This window comes from Coregonus lavaretus (assembly GCF_964263955.1).
Source record: "Coregonus lavaretus genome assembly, contig: HAP1_SCAFFOLD_3791, whole genome shotgun sequence".
NCBI classification, from domain to species: domain Eukaryota; kingdom Metazoa; phylum Chordata; class Actinopteri; order Salmoniformes; family Salmonidae; genus Coregonus; species Coregonus lavaretus.
In genome coordinates this window covers 40,797-58,161 of record NW_028161768.1, presented here as the reverse complement: position 1 = coordinate 58,161, position 17,365 = coordinate 40,797, and the positions used below count along the sequence as shown (strand labels likewise).

Genomic DNA, 17,365 nt, shown 5'->3' with positions numbered 1-17,365 from the left:
AGCATGGTGTTGGGGTTCTGGCTGCAGTTCCAGTGTTCTGGAGTAGAGCTGTAATGCCCTTCTGGGACACGCCTCCACTTCAGACAGTCCTCACACTGCAGCCACACTGGACTCCTACACACATGTACAAACACATGCACACACACGGCACATTTTGTTATAGGCACACAAGTTAAACACACACTTTTCATTTCCTCTTACTTCACCACGAGCCATCCATGTTAGCCCAGTACTCGCACTGTGATGTCATGGAAAGTTTTGACACTCTGTACCATTAATCATCCAACATAAGTCAACCTAAAGACAAACATAAAAACTCACTCCTCCACTTCCTCCTCCTCCTCATCCGAATCTTCCTCCTCATTCCTCTTCTCCGCTGCCAGGAACTCTCGTTCTCTCGCCCTTTTCTCCATCATCTCATTCCAGTAGTCGTTGAGCTTCAGCCCCAGGGAAGACAGGGTCAGCCTGTGTTTCAAACCACACAAATACAGCGAGGAGGTTCCCATCCAGAACTAAAAATAGCATGTAAACCTGATAATCTGCTCATCTGATTCATGATAATACAGATTAATTTATGTGTATAAGTGTGTGCTGTACCTGTACTCTTTGGTGTATTCAAAGTCTTGCTTGTTGTGAGCCGGCTTCAGGAAGTTGCACTCAATGACCCCAATAACCCCGACCCCTGCCCTCTGACCTGACGACTGAAACAGGGAGAGGAAGAAAAAAGAAGAAGAGAGAGAAATAGAGGTAAAGGAAAAGTAGAGGGAGAGGTGGAGAGAGAGTGCGGTAAATATAGGAGTGAGAGATTTAGAGGGAGAGGATTGAAGAGAGAGAGCACAGTATTGTCTATAACTATCACACCAAACCCTCATGCAATATGTGTTTGTGGCCCCAGCTGTTGACAGATAAACTCAACATTACAGTCTTTAATTAATCTGTACCTTGATCTGGTAGCCAACTTTCTCATAGGACTTGATGAGGCGGTTCTTGTGGTACATCATGATACCATAGTGGTCTTTGTTTTTACGGTTGAACCCAAAGGTGACCTTAACCCTGTCTTTCTGATTGAAATGGTTAAGGTTAAGTTACGTTTTCTGGGCATACACCGAGACTGAAGCCTGTACAAGTGACCACAGTACTTCGCATCGTCGATATGTAAGTTAAGTTAGCTTAAGGTTGAGGTTAGGTTCTATTACTTACATAAGACTTTGATAAACACAAGATTCGTTTTGGGATAGAAATGATTGGACAAACAGATTCTAGTGCTACAGAAGGATACATTGAATTGGGGTTTATAAACGTCGTTCTCGATCTGCGACAGGCTCTTGGCAACCAGCTTGGTCTGAACCTTCTTCTGTCGCAGGATGATCTGAGTCCGAGGCTTCAGGTACAAGATGCTGAGGTAGGCCTGTGTGGAAAGTGAGAGAGTGTGACAGAAAGAAAAGGTGTGAATGAATGATACTTTATAGACGTGTGAGGAGGGGACTTCCTGTTCAGAATCCTATTCAAACCATCAAACCTTCTCACCTTCCTTTATCACCCTGTATGGCTATGCTACATTCAAGGTCACAATCTTCTGGTGAATAGAGTTGCAAAGTGACTGAAAAGTTGACAATTTACTTTCTCTTAACCATCCTAACCTGTCTCTCATCACTCACTCATTGTAACACCTAACTCCATCCACTAATCTTTTTTTTTGTATCACTCACTCTCAGGGAATAGTCCATCTCTGGGATAGTGTGGTCAGTCCTCTGCGGTCCAGGGAAGCTCTTCTTCTTGCCTCTAGTCTTGGTCTCCTCTGAGTGGATCTCTGGCATCCGGATGTCAAACTCATCTGTCTCAAAATCCAGCTCCGGCTTACCATCTTTGTTCCTGTATGTGATATTGTAGAACTCATTACTCATGTCAGCTTCCTTCTTCATAGAATGATAAAATACTTATCTGCAATTCATCTTTAATTACTGATCCCTTCTGCTTTCAGAGATGATACCCAATACTGTGTCATTACAAAAAAATAAGCAGAATGTGTGTGTAACAGTTTTGCTTCCGCCCCTCTTCTCGCCCTAACCTGGGCTTGGAGCGGTCACCCTCAGAGCATCATTACCCATTGCTCCACAAAAGCTGCAAGGGAAACAACTACTCCAAGGTCTCAGAGCGAGTGATGTCACCGATGGAAACGCTACTAGCGCGCACCGCTAACTATCTAGCCATTTCACACCTGTTACATGGGTGTGTGCATCCTGACCTGCGTATGTTCCAGATGAGGATCTTGGTGCCCTTCTTGGAGAGGATGGAGTCAAAGTGCTTCAGCAGCTCCTGCTGGGTGTGGATCAGAGAGTGGGTCAGGATGGCATTCAGACTGGCCTCAGAGTCCTCAGTCACTACCAGCACCTGTAAGACATAGTTAAGGAGAGCAACCAGGATGCACACACAGGCAAGCACACGGACGCACACACACACTTTTTCACATACACACATTCTCTCTCTCTCTCTCTCTCTCTCTCTCTGTGTGTGTGTGTAAGGATATTGGTCTGTTGGTTGAAGGGCACTATGGGGACGATGACAGCCTGTGCCTTTATAGCCTGTAGGTAGCTCTGAGACAGCATGCCGACAGTCAGACAGCCTCCGTTCTTAGTGAAGATCAGAGCGTCACGACCCAGACGCATGGAGCCAGACTTAAAGCCGTTTCCATAGACACCGATGGCCAGGTGGCTGCCCTTACCAGAACCTTTCTCTGTGAAACCAAAACTGAACAGACAAAGAGAAAGAGTGGGGTGAGATTGCAACGTTAGTTGGAGAGGTGTGTCTGTATTGGTGTGCAGAAAGATAGTTTGTGTGTAGGATGTGTGTGTGTGTGTGTGTATGTGTGTGAGGAGAAAGAGAATGACTGTGTGTGTGTTCACATGTGTTTATGTGAGAGAGAGAGAGAGGGAGAGTAGGCGTGAGTGAGAGAAAAGAAGGGTGTGAAAAAAGACAAAATGGACCGCTATGTGTTAGTAACTCATCTCTGTGGTTTATGTATGGTTATTACAGTATAACAGTTCACATAGCAGTGTGTGTGTGTGTGTGTGTATGTGTGTAGAGGCTGCAACATGGATGATCAAACAGCAGTGTGTGTGTGTGTGTAGCCAACCGTACATATGTGTGTGTGTTTCTCACCTGAGCATCTTGTGCAGTTTGCTGGGGGTCATACCGCTGCCGTTGTCAGTGAAGGCCAGACAAAGCTGCTGCTGCTCCTCCACCACATCTATCCAGATCTGCCTGGCTGTCACGCCCGGGTCTGATGCATTATCTACACAGCACAAAGTCACTCAGTCAATCAATCATTAAATGCATCTATAAAGCCCTTTCTACATGAAAAACTGTTGTAGAACAAGTTGTAAAAGTCACACAGTGCTTCACAGTAACGCTGTCTAGACATGGGTGTACTGTAATTATTAAAATCAGTTCACCAACTTATCCTGAAGCATGGGTGTGCATTATGTAAAAGTGTTGCAGGACCCAGTTTAGGAAACCCTTCTGGATAGTATAGCCTATCAGATGGTGTGAAGTAGGTGAACTGCTATCTATTCTATTCTTAAAAGGCCCTGTGCAGTCAAAATTATATTTTTCCTGTGTTTTATATCATATTGTACAACAGCTAATGAAACTAACACTGTAAAAGTGTTAACAAATTTGATCAGTGTTATTTCTTGATAGTTGCTGGTCGAAAATACAATCTACACAGGACCTTCTAATCAGCAAGTTTGTATGGGTGGGAGTTTCGGCTTTCCATGGTGACATATAGGAATAAGCTGGAATCATATTACACAGGCTTCAACGCCCGCCGCATGTGGCAGGGGCTAGTCCATTACGGATTAAAAAGGAAGATCCAACCATGATCTGCCCAACGATGCCTCTTACCAGACGAACTCAATGCATTTTATGCACGCTTTGACAACAACATTGTGTGAGGGCCGTCACCGACCCAGAGGATTGAGTGATCTCACTCTCCGAGGCAGACGTGAGAAAGGTCTTTAAATCAGGTCAACACCCGCAAGGCCCGGCGGTATTCCAGGGCGTGTTCTCAGAGCATGCGTGGAACAGCTGGCAGGCATATTCACTGTCATTTTCAACCTCTCCTTGTCCCAGTCTGTAATCCCCACGTTTTAAGATGACCACCATCATTCCTTTCCCCAAGAACTCTAAGGCTTAATGCCACAATGACTACATTTCTGTAATCAGGAAGTGCTTTGAGAGGCTGGTTATGGCACACATTACCTCCATCATCCCAGACACCCTAGACCCACTCCAATTTGAATACTGCCCCAACAGATCCATAGATGACGCAATCTCAATTGCTTTCCACACTGCCCTCACCCACCTAGATAAGAGGAATACCTACAGTATGTGAGAATGCTGTTCATTGACTACAGCTCAGCATTCAACACCATTGTCCCCTCCAAGCTTGTCACCAAGCTTAGGACTCTGGGTCTGAACACCTCCCTCTGCAACTGGATCCTGGACTTCTTGACGGGTCGATCCCAGGTGGTGAGAGTAGGCAACATCACCTCTGCCACGCTGACCCTCAACACAGGGGTGTGTGCTTAGTCCCCTCCTGTATTTGCTGTAACCCACGACTGCAACACCATCATCAACTTTGCTGACAACACAATGGTGGTAGGCCTGATCACCGGCGACGATGAGACAGCCTATAGGGAGGAGGTCAGTGACCTGGCAGTGTGGTGCCGGAGCAACAACCTCTCCCTCAACATCAGCAAGACCAAGGAGCTGATCGTAGACTACAGGAAACGGGCAGGTCGAGAGCTTCAAAGTCCTCGGTGTCCAAATCACTAAAGACTTAAAATGGTCCAAACACACACACGCAGTCGTGAAGAAGGCGCGACAGTGCCTCTTCCCCCTCAGGAAGTTGAAAAAGTTTGGCATGGGCCCTCAAATCCTGAAAAGGTTCTACAGCTGTACCATTGAGAGAATATTGACTGGCTGCATCACTGCCTGGTATGGCAATAGCACCGCCCTCGATTGCATGGTGCTACAGAGGGTGGTGCGGACAGCCCAGTACATCACTGGGGCCGAGCTCCCTGCCATCCAAGACATCTATATCAGGCGGTGTGGTAGGAAGGCCAGGAAAATCATTAAAGACTCCAACCACACGAACCATAGACTATTCTCTTTGTTTCTGCACGGCAAGCGATACCGGTGCATCAAGTCTGGCACCAACAGGCTCTTGAATAGCTTATATCCCAAGCAATAAGACTGATAAATAGCTAACAAAATAGCTAAGACTGATAAATAGCTAACAAAATAGCTACACAGACTTGCGTTAACCTTGTATCTTTATTGACCTTTTGTTTTTGCACTCTCTATGCACACTCACAGGGCCCTACACAATCACACTCACTCATATTGTGCACATACATTTATACTGATTCTACACACACGTACACCCACTCACATACAAGCTGCTGCTACTCTGTTTATATTATATCCTGTTGCCTATTCACATTTGACATTTAGAAGATGCTCTTATCCAGAGCGACCTACAGGAGCGATTAGGGTTAAGCGCCTTGCTCAAGGGCACATCAACAGATTTTTCACCTAGTCGGCTCGGGGATTCGAACCAGCAACCTTTCGGTTACTGGCCCAATGCTCTTAACCGCTAGGCTACTTGTCGCATAGTCACCTTACCTCCATCACTCCAGTATCCCTGCACATGTAAATATGGTATTGGAACTGACCCTGTATATAGTATGCTTACTTACTTATTGTGTTCTTCATATTTCTTCTTATTTCTCGTGTTTTTTTTCTTCTTCTAGTATTACATTGTTATTGATTATTGCATTGTTGGGTTTTGAGTTTGCAAGAAATGCATTTCACTGTACTTGAAACATCACCATGCGGTAAATTGGTTAATAGACCAATAACAAAGAGAGCTCCAAACCTCTCTGCCAATAACAGTTAGTTCAGTTCTCTCCCCACTCAGACCACTCCCAGACAGTCCTTGCAAAATTCTTGCTTGAGAAATAGTTTTTTGCTAAAAAGCTATTTTTGCCCATTTGAATGGAAATCTGTTACAGTAAGGTACTTAATTGTTACCCAGAAATGATTTGATATTGATATAAAACAGCTGCATTGGGCCTTTAATCAAAGTTACAACACAATGGGCTTGTTTTGAGTGGACGAGTGAAGTCGGGGGAGGTGCATCTGGGACAGCCTAAAGTCGGACAAGGATGTGGTTTTGCAACAGGAAGGCTCGGTGCAACATGGCAGTGTTGCTGTGGTTTCTAAAAGCTTCTTTGTAATGTCAAAATAAACACGTCACCAATCCCCATATCACACACTCAAAAGCAGTAAATATAGGTGTGTACATTGTACTATAAATTGGTGAAAGAGAGCCTCAAATATCACATTCAACTATACATGAATCGTAGCAAAGTTAGTTCCTGTTTTAGTCACTTCTTTGGTCACGTTTGTGTGGGTCAAACAAAAACACCCTAATGATTAGTTGACAATTGCCTCCCACAATTCAGGTGATGGCTGCAGGATGAAGTTGGTTAAGAGCAACTGCAGAAATTTGCAGGCGACTGCAGACAAAACTTCATGACCATTGATCACATGGTTTTTGTCAAGTCCATGCAGTCATCATGTAGGTACAAGTCAGACTATTTGTATCCCCATAATGCAACACACTTTGGAAGGTAGTGACCATCGCCTTGACAAAAGTGATTTGCTCAAAACACACCCTTGACAAAATTGATTTGCTCAAAACACACCCAGTATGTATATTCAGTGCTTGACTAAAATAGGTGCAGGTACACATGTTGGGTGCCGGTACTGTTTATATTCAGGTGCAGGAGCTCCACAATACTTTTGAGCTAATATTCTAAGGCGACCAGCTCAAGCAGTAGAACATTTGAGATGCTGGTACTCAGCTACGGTGACTTCCTGCCCAAGTCAAGCACTGCGTTGCTTAACCAAATGCAAGTCTCCAGGGTGCACCGCACTCGGGTTATTCCAAGTATGCAAATCGCAGGCTACTACAAATTTGAAGGTGACCAACAGACAATGCACACGGCACGAACCAACTGGTCTATTCCAACCAATGATCATGCACAGAGTGGAGCCTTCTCAGCGCTGATTGGTTGAAACATATCTACCGAATTTAGATAAAAAACAGACATGAATATAAAACATATTTTACGCACATTGCAAGTGGTGTTACTGCGTTGATGAAAATATTTTATGCATGCCTGACGTCATGTCAAAGTTACTGTATGCAGAACTTTTTCTCCTCTGTAAGTTATGGCACTTCACTTGATTATATTTACATTTTATAACTTAAGTATAACTAAAGTTAAGTATATGTGACACATATTGCGATGAGAAATTAACAGGTGGATGACAGACTGTCGATGAAGAGAGCTCACCACAGACCCAGACAAGGCGTCTATTGTATTTTATTACGCGGAAGCCATGCCACCAGTAAGTTTTTACACACAAACATTTGCAACGTTCCTGTCTTCAGCAGAAGGGGAAATGAAAACACAGAAAGTATCAAAATGAAAGTTTTCTGTTGTTACCTATTAGTTCTGCAACTGCGCTGAAAGGCCACGTATGACTTGTTGAATTACTATTCAGGAAGGACGGACTCATCTGCAAAAAAACAACTTCGATATTTAGTATTTTCCTTTATAATAAAAACAAAACGTCAACAACCTATCTAGCCTATAAGAACGAATACAAATGCAATAGCTTATAACCCGTTTTCTGTACAGTAAATAACTTATTTTAAAAATACATACGGAACTGAGACGAATCCCATGCTCGCTAAGCCTCGCCATGTTTTACAGTTAAAGCCACTTGCAGGCCAACGACACCGACGTCAAAGACAGTACAGAGTTTAAACTCTGTGACCTACGTAGAGACAGGCGGCGCGCAAAGGTCTGTCTTGCCGCATTCACGTACTAGTCGGAACTCTGAAATGTCCGACTTGCTAACTGGTTGTAGCTAGTTATACAAGTGCCGCGTTCAACCAGATAGCAAGTCGGAAATGCCAGTTTCCTAGTTCCGACTAGTACATACACGCGGCATCTGTTCAGGCCACCCGGGGCTGAACAGATGCAAAGTCATAAACCCCGCCCATTTCTATTTTTTTAAATTATTTTTTTATTTTGAACAAACCCCTAACCGTAACCACACTGCTAACCCCCGGGGGACTTCCAAGGTGGTGCACCTGCTATTCTGGTGTTTTAGACCTATGGTTTCAAATTACAGAGAAGCCTTCGGTGGCCGCCGTTTCGCAGAATAACAACTTCTATCGACAATGAGTGCCAAAGTAGTAAGTGCTGCTGTGGTCTAAAACTGCTGTGGTCTAAAACTCATAGCACAATACGAACCTAGTGCGCACATAACTAGCTTATTTATCTGCCTTTTTTAAAATAGAGGTGAGTTTGGTTCGGACAAACAAAAGCAGGGCTGTGTGTTCTTGTCTAGTGCACATTGAACCTTCACCTTGATCTTATCTCCTGGGTATTGAAACAGACCACAGAATGTTGCACCATTCAGCCATACAAACAACTTCCTCTAGTCCAGGCCATTTACATTTTAGTCATTTAGCAGACGCTCTTATCCAGAGCGACTTACAGTTAGTGAGTGCATTATTATTTTTTTCATACTGGCCCACGTGGGAAACGAACCCACAACCCTGGCGTTGCAAGCGCCATGCTCTACCAACTGAGCTACACGGAGGGTTGTGATTCACATAATAATAATAATAATAATAATAATAATAATAATAATAATAATAATAATAATAATAATAATAATAATAATAATAATAATAATAATAAAGTGGGCCTATAGGACCCCCAGGGGCCTCAGATAACTTTCAGAGGGTCCTTGAAAAAGCAGGGTCTCTGGATAAAACGATCACATCGAAAATAATAGCAGCAAGGCCTAAATATGTCACATTTAATGGAATAACTGTTCGACAGACATTAAAACATTGGGCAATTTCATATACAGTGCATTCGGAAAGTATTCAGACCCCTTCCCTTTTTCCACATTTTGTTACAGTACAGCCTTATTCTAAAATTGATTAAATAAACGTTTTTCCTCATCAATCTACACACAATACCCCATAATGACAAAGCGAAAACAGGTTGTCGATTTTTTTGTTGTTGCAAATTTATAAAAAACAGAAATACCTTATATACATAAGTATTCAGACCCTTTGCTATGAGACTCGAAATTGAGCTCAGGTGCATCCTGTTTCCATTGATCATCCTTGAGATGTGTCTCCAACTTGATTGGAGTCCACCTGTGGTAAATTCAATTGATTGGACATGATTTGTAAAGGCACACACCTGTCTATATAAGCTCCCACAGTTGACAGTGCATGTCAGAGCAAAAACCAAGCCATGAGGTCCAAGAAATTGTCCATAGAGTTCAGAGACAGGATTGTGTCAAGGCACAGATCTGGGGAAGGGTACCAAAACATTTCTGCAGCATTGAAGGTCCCCAAGAACACCGTGGCCTCCATCATTCTTAAATGGAAGAAGTTTGGAACCACCAAGAGACTCTTCCTAGAGCTGGCAGCCCAGCCAAACTGAGCAATCGGGGGAGAAGGGCCTTGGTCAGGGAGGTGACCAAGAACCTGATGGTCACTCTGACAGAGCTCCAGAGTTCCTCTGTGGAGATGGGAGAACCTTCCAGAAGGACAACCATCTCTGCAGCACTCCACCAATCAGGCCTTTATGGTAGAGTGGCCAGACGGAAGCCACTCCTCAGTAAAAGGCACATGACAGCCCACTTTGAGATTGCCGAAAGGCACCTAAAGGACTCAGACCATGAGAAACAAGATTCTCTGGTCTGATGAAACCAAGATTGAACTCTTTGGCCTGAATGCCAAGCGTCACGTCTGGAGGAAACCTGGCACCATCCCTACGGTGAAGCATGGTGGTGGCAGCATCATGCTGTGGGGATGTTTTTCGGCAGCAGGGACTGGGAGACTAGTCAGGATCGAGGAAAAGATGAACGGAGCAAAGTACAGAGAGATCCTTGATGAAAACCTGCTCCAGAGCGCTCAGGACCTCAGACTGGGGTGAAGGTTCACCTTCCAACAGGACAACGACCCTAAGCACTCAGCCAAGACAACGCAGGAGTGGCTTTGGGACAAGTCTCTGAATGTCCTTGAGTGGCCCAGCCAGAGCCCGGACTTGAACCCGATCTTACATCTCTGGAGAGACCTGAAAATAGCTGTGCAGCAACGCTCCCCATCCAACCTGACAGAGAAGAATGGGAGAAACTCCCCAAATAAGGTGTGCCAAGCTTGTAGCGTTATACCCAAGACTCAAGGCTGTAATCGCTGCCAATGGTGCTTCAATAAAGTACTGAGTAAAGGGTCTGGATACTTATGTAAATGTGATATTTCCGTCGTTTTTCTAAAAACCTGTTTTTGCTTTATCATTATGGGGTATTGTGTGTAGATTGATGAGGAAAAAAATACAATTTAATCAATTTTAGAATAAGGCTGTAGCGTAACAAAATGTGGAAAAAGTCAGGGGGTCTGAGTACTTTCCGAACGCACTTTACAAGTTGTTCCATGTTATTTCAGCAAGCCATGACACCCACTATCAGATTGTTCTGAAATTGTTTCTGTAGTTAGAAACAGGTAAGATTGGCATTCCTGAAACATTATTTTGTTGAAATGTAATTTGATCTTGGAGAAATTAAGCTATTTGATTGCACCGAAATTGGCCATTTAAATTTATAGGATTCAGATAATATTCAATAAATATAGCACCAACGTCCAATTTGGACCAAACTTCTTCCTACCAATGAGTATGAGGAATCCCCCAAAAACGGTCAAAAGCCACCCACGGACCCCCACACCCCATGCCAATCCAACCCCAACAACCAGTATACAGTATCAGTTCTCTATGTTTGAGAAGTAGTATGAAGCTGCGGCTTGGAGTATTGCTTCTCCATACTATGTAATGTATTACCCTGTGAACCTGGTAATGTTTTTTTCAATAAGTAATTGAAGTCACTTGCTTTATTTACCATAAAGTAGTGTGAAAGTACCATGTTTTGACCACTAGATGCCGCTGTTCCTGCTATATCACCACACCATAGGATCCAAGGTTCTAACGATGAATTTAGCCTTAAGATTATGCTTTTGGGAAACCGGGCCCTGGTCTCTTGTATTTATTAAATACATCACAACATTTCCTTTGCAACTTTGGGTAGAAAACCAATAGATTTGGTCACCCACACAATTCAAGCCAGTCCTCCATGAAAGCAATGCAGTTTGTCCTTAGATTTGGTCATCCTCACAATTCAAGCCAGTCCTCCATGAAAGCAATTCAGTTTGTCCTTCTTTTATGCTTTATCTGTGGTTTATTCCCTTCAAAAAAGTCTGGATTAGTTACTGTTAGATCATTCTTGGTGAACAAGCAAACCACACATTCTTCCCAGTCAAAACAGTTTGAGCATATATTATGACGACATATGACGCTTTTGTTAGTTTTGGTGTTCGGCAGGGCTTTTTCGGCTGTTCGCTTACACCATTTTTTTTGCTGGGGCAAGTCGAAGTTCGGTAGCCGAAGTCTACTACCCTTCGTTGCTGATTGGTCAACAGTACTACTCCTAGTAGTGGACGGGATTCTTCAATTAAGTGTTTGTTGTCATTCAATGAGAGACGACTAGTTTTCATGCACATTTTTTCACTTGAGAAGTACTGCACAAAACACCTTAGTTAGATGTAAAATTGCATGACTAAGACCTCCTCTGCATTAATGAAAGATTTCTTGATTTTTAGGAAGTGTACTGTATACTGGCTACGTTTTGCTACAGCGTCTCAATAGGGACAAACAGTAATATTGCTGTTTTTTTTCTTGTTTTTCAAGCGAAGGTCTTTTAAGGGAGTATGTGAGGCACAGACATTCGCTTTGCCTAGCCGAGTTCTGCTAGGAGGAAACAGAACCTAGTATGCCGGCGGCTTTAGGTTACAGCAGTTCTAATGGTTTCAATGTTATGGTCTCAAATGGTATTCAATGGTAAAAGTTCCAAACACACACTGTATAGTGTTTTGCAATGGTAAGGGTGTTGGGTTCTATTAGGGTTGTCACAACATTTTAGTCCCTAGACCATTTTTACATCAAAGTTTTGGGCTTGTAGGAAAAGTCTTCATATGAGAATTGCACCATAGGGATAGCCCTCTCAGAGTGCGGCCACTTGTTGATCTATTTAAGGAGAGTTGGGTTGAAGCAATAGGTTGCTAAGAGAGATAGATAAACTGAATTGCTTTCACGGAGGACTGGCATGAGCTGTGAGGATGACCACACAATCAGTAGCGGGTACAATAAATGGGGAAGCCAGAAAGAAAAGCCATATTACAACCTATTTGTTGTGATAATTACATTGTTTGCTCTAAAACCTGTTTGTTCATATGCCTTGCGACATATAGGCCTAAAGGCCGAGACAAGAAGACACTGGCAGAATAAATTCGACCACCTTTGTTTCATCACAAAACCGGAGAGCAACCTCTGTCTGGTGAAGTCCACAAAGCATATTGCATGTAACTAACAGTTACAGTGCAGTCGGAAAGTATTCAGACCCCTTGACTTTTTCCACATTTTGTTACAGCCTTATTCTAAAATGGATTAAAATGTTATTTTTTTCCATCATCAATTTACACACAATACCCCATAATGACAAAGCAAAAACAGGTGTTTAGAAAAACAAATTAATTTATTAAAAATAAAAAACAGATATTACATTGACATAACTATTCAGACCCTTTACTCAGTACTTTGTTGAAGCACCTTTGGCAGCGATTACAGCCTCGAGTCTTCTTGGGTATGACACTACAAGCTTGGCACACCTGTATTTGGGGAGTTTCTCCCATTCTTCTCTGCAGATCCTCTCAAGCTCTGTCAGGTTTGATGGGGAGCGTCGCTGCACAGCTATTTTCAGGTCTCTCCAGAGATGTTCAATCAAGTTCAAGTCCCGGTCTGGCTGCGCTACTCAACGACATTCAGAGCCACTCCTGCATTGTCTTGGCTGTGTGCTTAGGGTCGTTGTGCTGTTGAAAGGTGAACCTCCACCCCCCCAGTCTGAGGTCCTGAGCGCTCTGGAGCAGGTTTTCATCAAGGATCTCTCTGTACTTTGCTCCGTTCATCTTTCCCTCGATCCTGACTTGTCTCCCAGTCCCTGCTGCTGAAAAACATCCCCACAGCATGATGCTGCCACCATCATGCTTCACCGTAGGGATGGTGCCAGGTTTCCTCCAGACGTGACGCTTGGCATTCAGGCCAAAGAGTTTAATCTTGGTTTCATCAGACCAGATAATCTTGTTTCTCATGGTCAGAGTCCTTTAGGTGGCTTTTGGAAAACTCCAAGTGGGCTGTCATGTGCCTTTTACTGAGGAGTGGCTTCCATCGGGCCACTCTACCATAAAGGCCTGATTGGTGGAGTGCTGCAGAGATGGTTGTCCTTCTGGAAGGTTCTCCCATCTCCACAGAGGAACTCTGGAGCTCTGTCAGAGTGACCATCAGGTTCTTGGTCACCTCCCTGACCAAGGCCCTTCTCCCCCGATTGCTCAGTTTGGCTGGGCTGCCAGCTCTAGGAAGAGTCTCTTGGTGGTTCCAAACTTCTTCCATTTAAGAATGATGGAGGCCACGGTGTTCTTGGGGACCTTCAATGCTGCAGAAATGTTTTGGTACCCTTCCCCAGATCTGTGCCTTGACACAATCCTGTCTCTGAACTCTATGGACAATTTCTTGGACCTCATGGCTTGGTTTTTGCTCTGACATGCACTGTCAACTGTGGGACCTTATATAGAAAGGTGTGTGCCTTTCCAAATCATGTCGAATCAATTGAACTTACCACAAGTGGACTCCAATCAAGCTGTAGAAACGTTTTAACGATGATCAATGGAAACAGGATGCACCTGAGCTCAATTTCGAGTCTCACAGCAAAGGGTCTGAATACATACGTAAATAAGGTATTTCTGTTTTTTATTTGTAATAAATTTGCTAAAATGTCTAGAAACCTTTTTTCGCTTTGTCATTAGTAGAATAAGGCTGTAACGTAACAAAATGTGGGAAAATAATCAGGGTTTGGCAGATGCCAGGAGAACGCTACCTGCCTAAATGCTTAGTGCCAACTGTAAGTTTGGTGGAGGAGGAATAATGGTCTGGGGCTGTTTTTCATGGCTTGGGCTAGGCCCCTTAGTTCCAGTGAAGGGAAATCTTAACGCTACAGCATACAATGACATTCGATATTAATGCCCATGATTTTGGAATGAGGTGTTCGACGAGCAGGTGTCCACATACTTTTGGTCATGTAGTGTATTTTCATAATGAGACAAATCTATTGGTTTTCTACCCAAAGTTGCAAAGGAGCAGAAACAGTGGCATCTAGTGGTCAAAGCCTTGTACTTTCACCCTACTTTATGGTAAATAATGCATTCAACTTCAATTACTAATTTCTCTGAACAAAGGGAAATCTCCAGATTCACAGGGTAATACATTGCATAGTATGGAGAAGCAATACTACAAGCCACAGCTTCATACTACTTCTCAAACATAGAGAGCCAACTGATACTGTATACTGGTTGTTGGGGTGGGATTGGCATGGGGTGTGGGGGTCCATGGGTGATTTTTATATTTTGGGAGGATTCCTTTGTGTCTTACTCAATGGTAGGAAGACATTTGGTCCAAATCAGACGTTGGGTACTATATTCATTGAATATTATCTGAATCCTATAAATTTAAATGGCCAATTTAGGTGCAATCAATTAGCTTAATTTCTCAGATCAAATTATATTGAAACAAAATAATGTTTCAGGAATGCTAATCATATCTGTTCCTAACTACATACATTATTTCAGACAATCTGAGATGGTGGGGGTCGAAATCCTCTTTCTTGTGCTTTTTGAACAACCCGTATAGTACTGAATGAGGAATTTCTTTGGGCTATGATGAGAGATGATCCACTCTCAAATGCCTATCAATTAAAGGCCATTGGCTCCAGCACAGGACAGGCTGGGTTCGATTTGTCTCTGGGAAATTCCATTGTAACGAAATTAAGTTGAGACTCATTTGTCACTTTAAGGTATACCAAACAAAAACCATTAATTTCAAAGTTTAACAAAGCATAGAACTCTATGCACAATGACTACTTTTAACAATTTCCACAGAATACAATTCGAGGGAGATTTTATAGCAATTTTGTTAACAACGTTTTCATATCTGCACAGTTTTTCCAGTAAAATGTATTTTTTTAATGTGTAAATTGTTCGAAGTAATCATTGTGCATAGAGTTGTATGGTTTGTTAGACTTTTAAATCAATGTTGGGTTTTTTGCATACATTTTAAAGCAGAAAGTCGGCGTCTCAGCATAATTCCTTTACCATGGAATTGACGCTATCCCCACTTGCTACACTACTCTCTCTCATTTAATTTCAATTCAATTTACATTTTCTTCATTGGCATGACGAATCTGTTCCTCAGTGCGCAATTTCGGATAACAAACAACCAAGATAAAAGGAAGAGACCGCCAGCTAGAGCATCGTAAGTATTTTTTTTCTTCATTTTTAAATATTCATAAATAAGGTGCTTATTTTGTTAAGGTACTCTACATTGTGTTATTTAAACCAAGATTGATACGACAAGCTTACAGACTTAATTTGTTTGGATAAATTTTAGCAACGGTTTGCAGCCAGCTAGCTAACGTTAGCTAGTTTACTTAGCTAGCTAACGACGTGAACCTGTCAATCAAATGTCACCAAAATAAAACGGATTTGAAAATGTATAAACTACTTTATCCACGTCCATAACTTATATGTATTTATCCCAATCACTTTGGTACGTTCATTAATCATTTACAGTGTGGTTGGAAGCATTAACGTTATTAGTTCACGTTAGTATTTCGAATCTTGATGAGAATATATGGGGTTTGTAGATGGCCGATTCTCCTTCATCCAGCGACCATCAAGAGGACTGGGGAGAAGAGATGATGGAGTTGAACAAGGATTTAGAGAGAATGATTGAAGACGTGGAAAATATATCAGGTATGGTAACTAACTTTATTAAGAGCATCTGTATGATGTACTTACTGTTATTCTGAGATAGAAAATAGTAGCTAAACCCTAACTCTCCACCGCCATTCCATTTACTACCCACCCTTTTTTTTATTACATTTAGAAAAGTGAATTACACACATCCATTAAATCTAAATTCTGCCTTGTGTTTTAAATCATACTCAGTACAGCCCACTACTGACACCAACAGCCCTGTCCTTCATCTCCCCTTTGGTTTCCCAGTACAGCTGACGTGGATGGCCTATGACATGGTGGTGCAGCGGACCAGTCCTGATCTGGGGGACTCCCTACAGCGGCTGGAGGAAGAGTTCCTCCGCTGCAGGGCTGTCATCTGTGGCTCCCCTGGGGAACAGGAGCTGAACCAGGGGATGGGATAGGAACTGGGACAGGGGCTGAACCAAGTGATGGGGATGGAGTGTCCCAGACCTGTACATACCACCTCCATCTCACTGACAGAAATGTGATTGGCTGTGATTCACCGGGAATGTCTGATGTTCTGAAATTGACCTTAATCCAAAGATAGTAGCCTGTGCCCTGTATGCTTGTCTACAATGTTGGTTATATGTAGACTAGAGTCCCATATCTGCAGCCTCTCTCTTTGACAGAAGCAGAAGCCACAGGAGATAGATGATTGAGATAGATGACTCCTGCCCCACACTGCATGCTGTCTAAACTGAGCAGCAGGCTGTTATATGTAGATTATGGTTGTTTGTTATGTACCTGAAGACAGGGTGTTCAATTAACTTTAGTGTTGTGTTATGAATTTGTGGTTTGCCTGTTTGGTCAAATAATAAGATAAAACTTGAATCGAGAATATTGACTGTTGGCTTGTTTATTGGGATGCCAAAAGGAGTTGGTAAAATGTGCATACACATGTTGACATTTTACATCTTGATAGTCACATCCTAGTCATACCCCCAGCAGTCATGGTACTGTAGCGTTGTACTTAAAGACTTTAGAAACTGTAAGCCTTATCTCATTCTTCAGAGTAGTATTTACACTGAACAAAAATATTAACTTAACATGCAACAGTTGCAAAGAATTTACTAAATTACAGTTCATATAAGGAGATCAGTCAATTTAAATAAATTCATTAGGCCCTACTCTATTGATTTCACATGACTGGGAATACAGATATGCATCTGTTGGTCACAGATACCTTAAATGTAGGAGCGTGGATTAGAAAACCTGTCAGTATCTGGTGTGACCACCATTTGCCTCATGCAGCGCAACACATCTCCTTCGCATAGAGTTGAT

The 17,365-nt window shown here is 42.7% G+C and overlaps 2 protein-coding genes across 2 annotated transcripts; one reads left to right on the top strand and one right to left on the bottom strand.

Annotated features, from left to right (window-relative positions):
• Window positions 1-5: 5 nt before the first annotated feature.
• Window positions 6-8,077, bottom strand: LOC311120106 (MORC family CW-type zinc finger protein 3-like; the record flags this gene model as incomplete). The annotated part of the gene is made up of 11 exons (XM_084194721.1): window positions 7,803-8,077; window positions 7,581-7,653; window positions 3,160-3,292; window positions 2,528-2,748; window positions 2,246-2,393; window positions 1,710-1,872; window positions 1,280-1,408; window positions 942-1,061; window positions 598-701; window positions 322-465; window positions 6-114 (listed from the first exon to the last, which is right to left on the bottom strand). Coding segments are annotated over exons 1-11 (1,383 nt in total), but the record flags the coding sequence as incomplete, so codon positions are not given.
• LOC311120105 (synaptonemal complex central element protein 3-like) lies at window positions 7,215-16,924 on the top strand. The gene is made up of 4 exons (XM_084194720.1): window positions 7,215-7,482; window positions 15,519-15,578; window positions 15,970-16,078; window positions 16,331-16,924. The coding sequence occupies exons 3-4, from the start codon at window positions 15,970-15,972 to the stop codon at window positions 16,483-16,485; spliced, it is 264 nt and encodes an 87-aa protein (XP_084050846.1). The 5' UTR covers window positions 7,215-7,482; window positions 15,519-15,578; the 3' UTR covers window positions 16,486-16,924.
• Window positions 16,925-17,365: the final 441 nt, after the last annotated feature.

Coding starts and splice junctions, on each gene's coding strand:
- LOC311120105 (XM_084194720.1), top strand. CDS start 15,970: ATGGCCGATTCTCCTTCATCCAGCGACCATCAAGAGGACTGGGGAGAA. Junction 16,079..16,330: donor AGACGTGGAAAATATATCAG/GTATGGTAACTA, acceptor TTGGTTTCCCAG/TACAGCTGACGTGGATGGCC.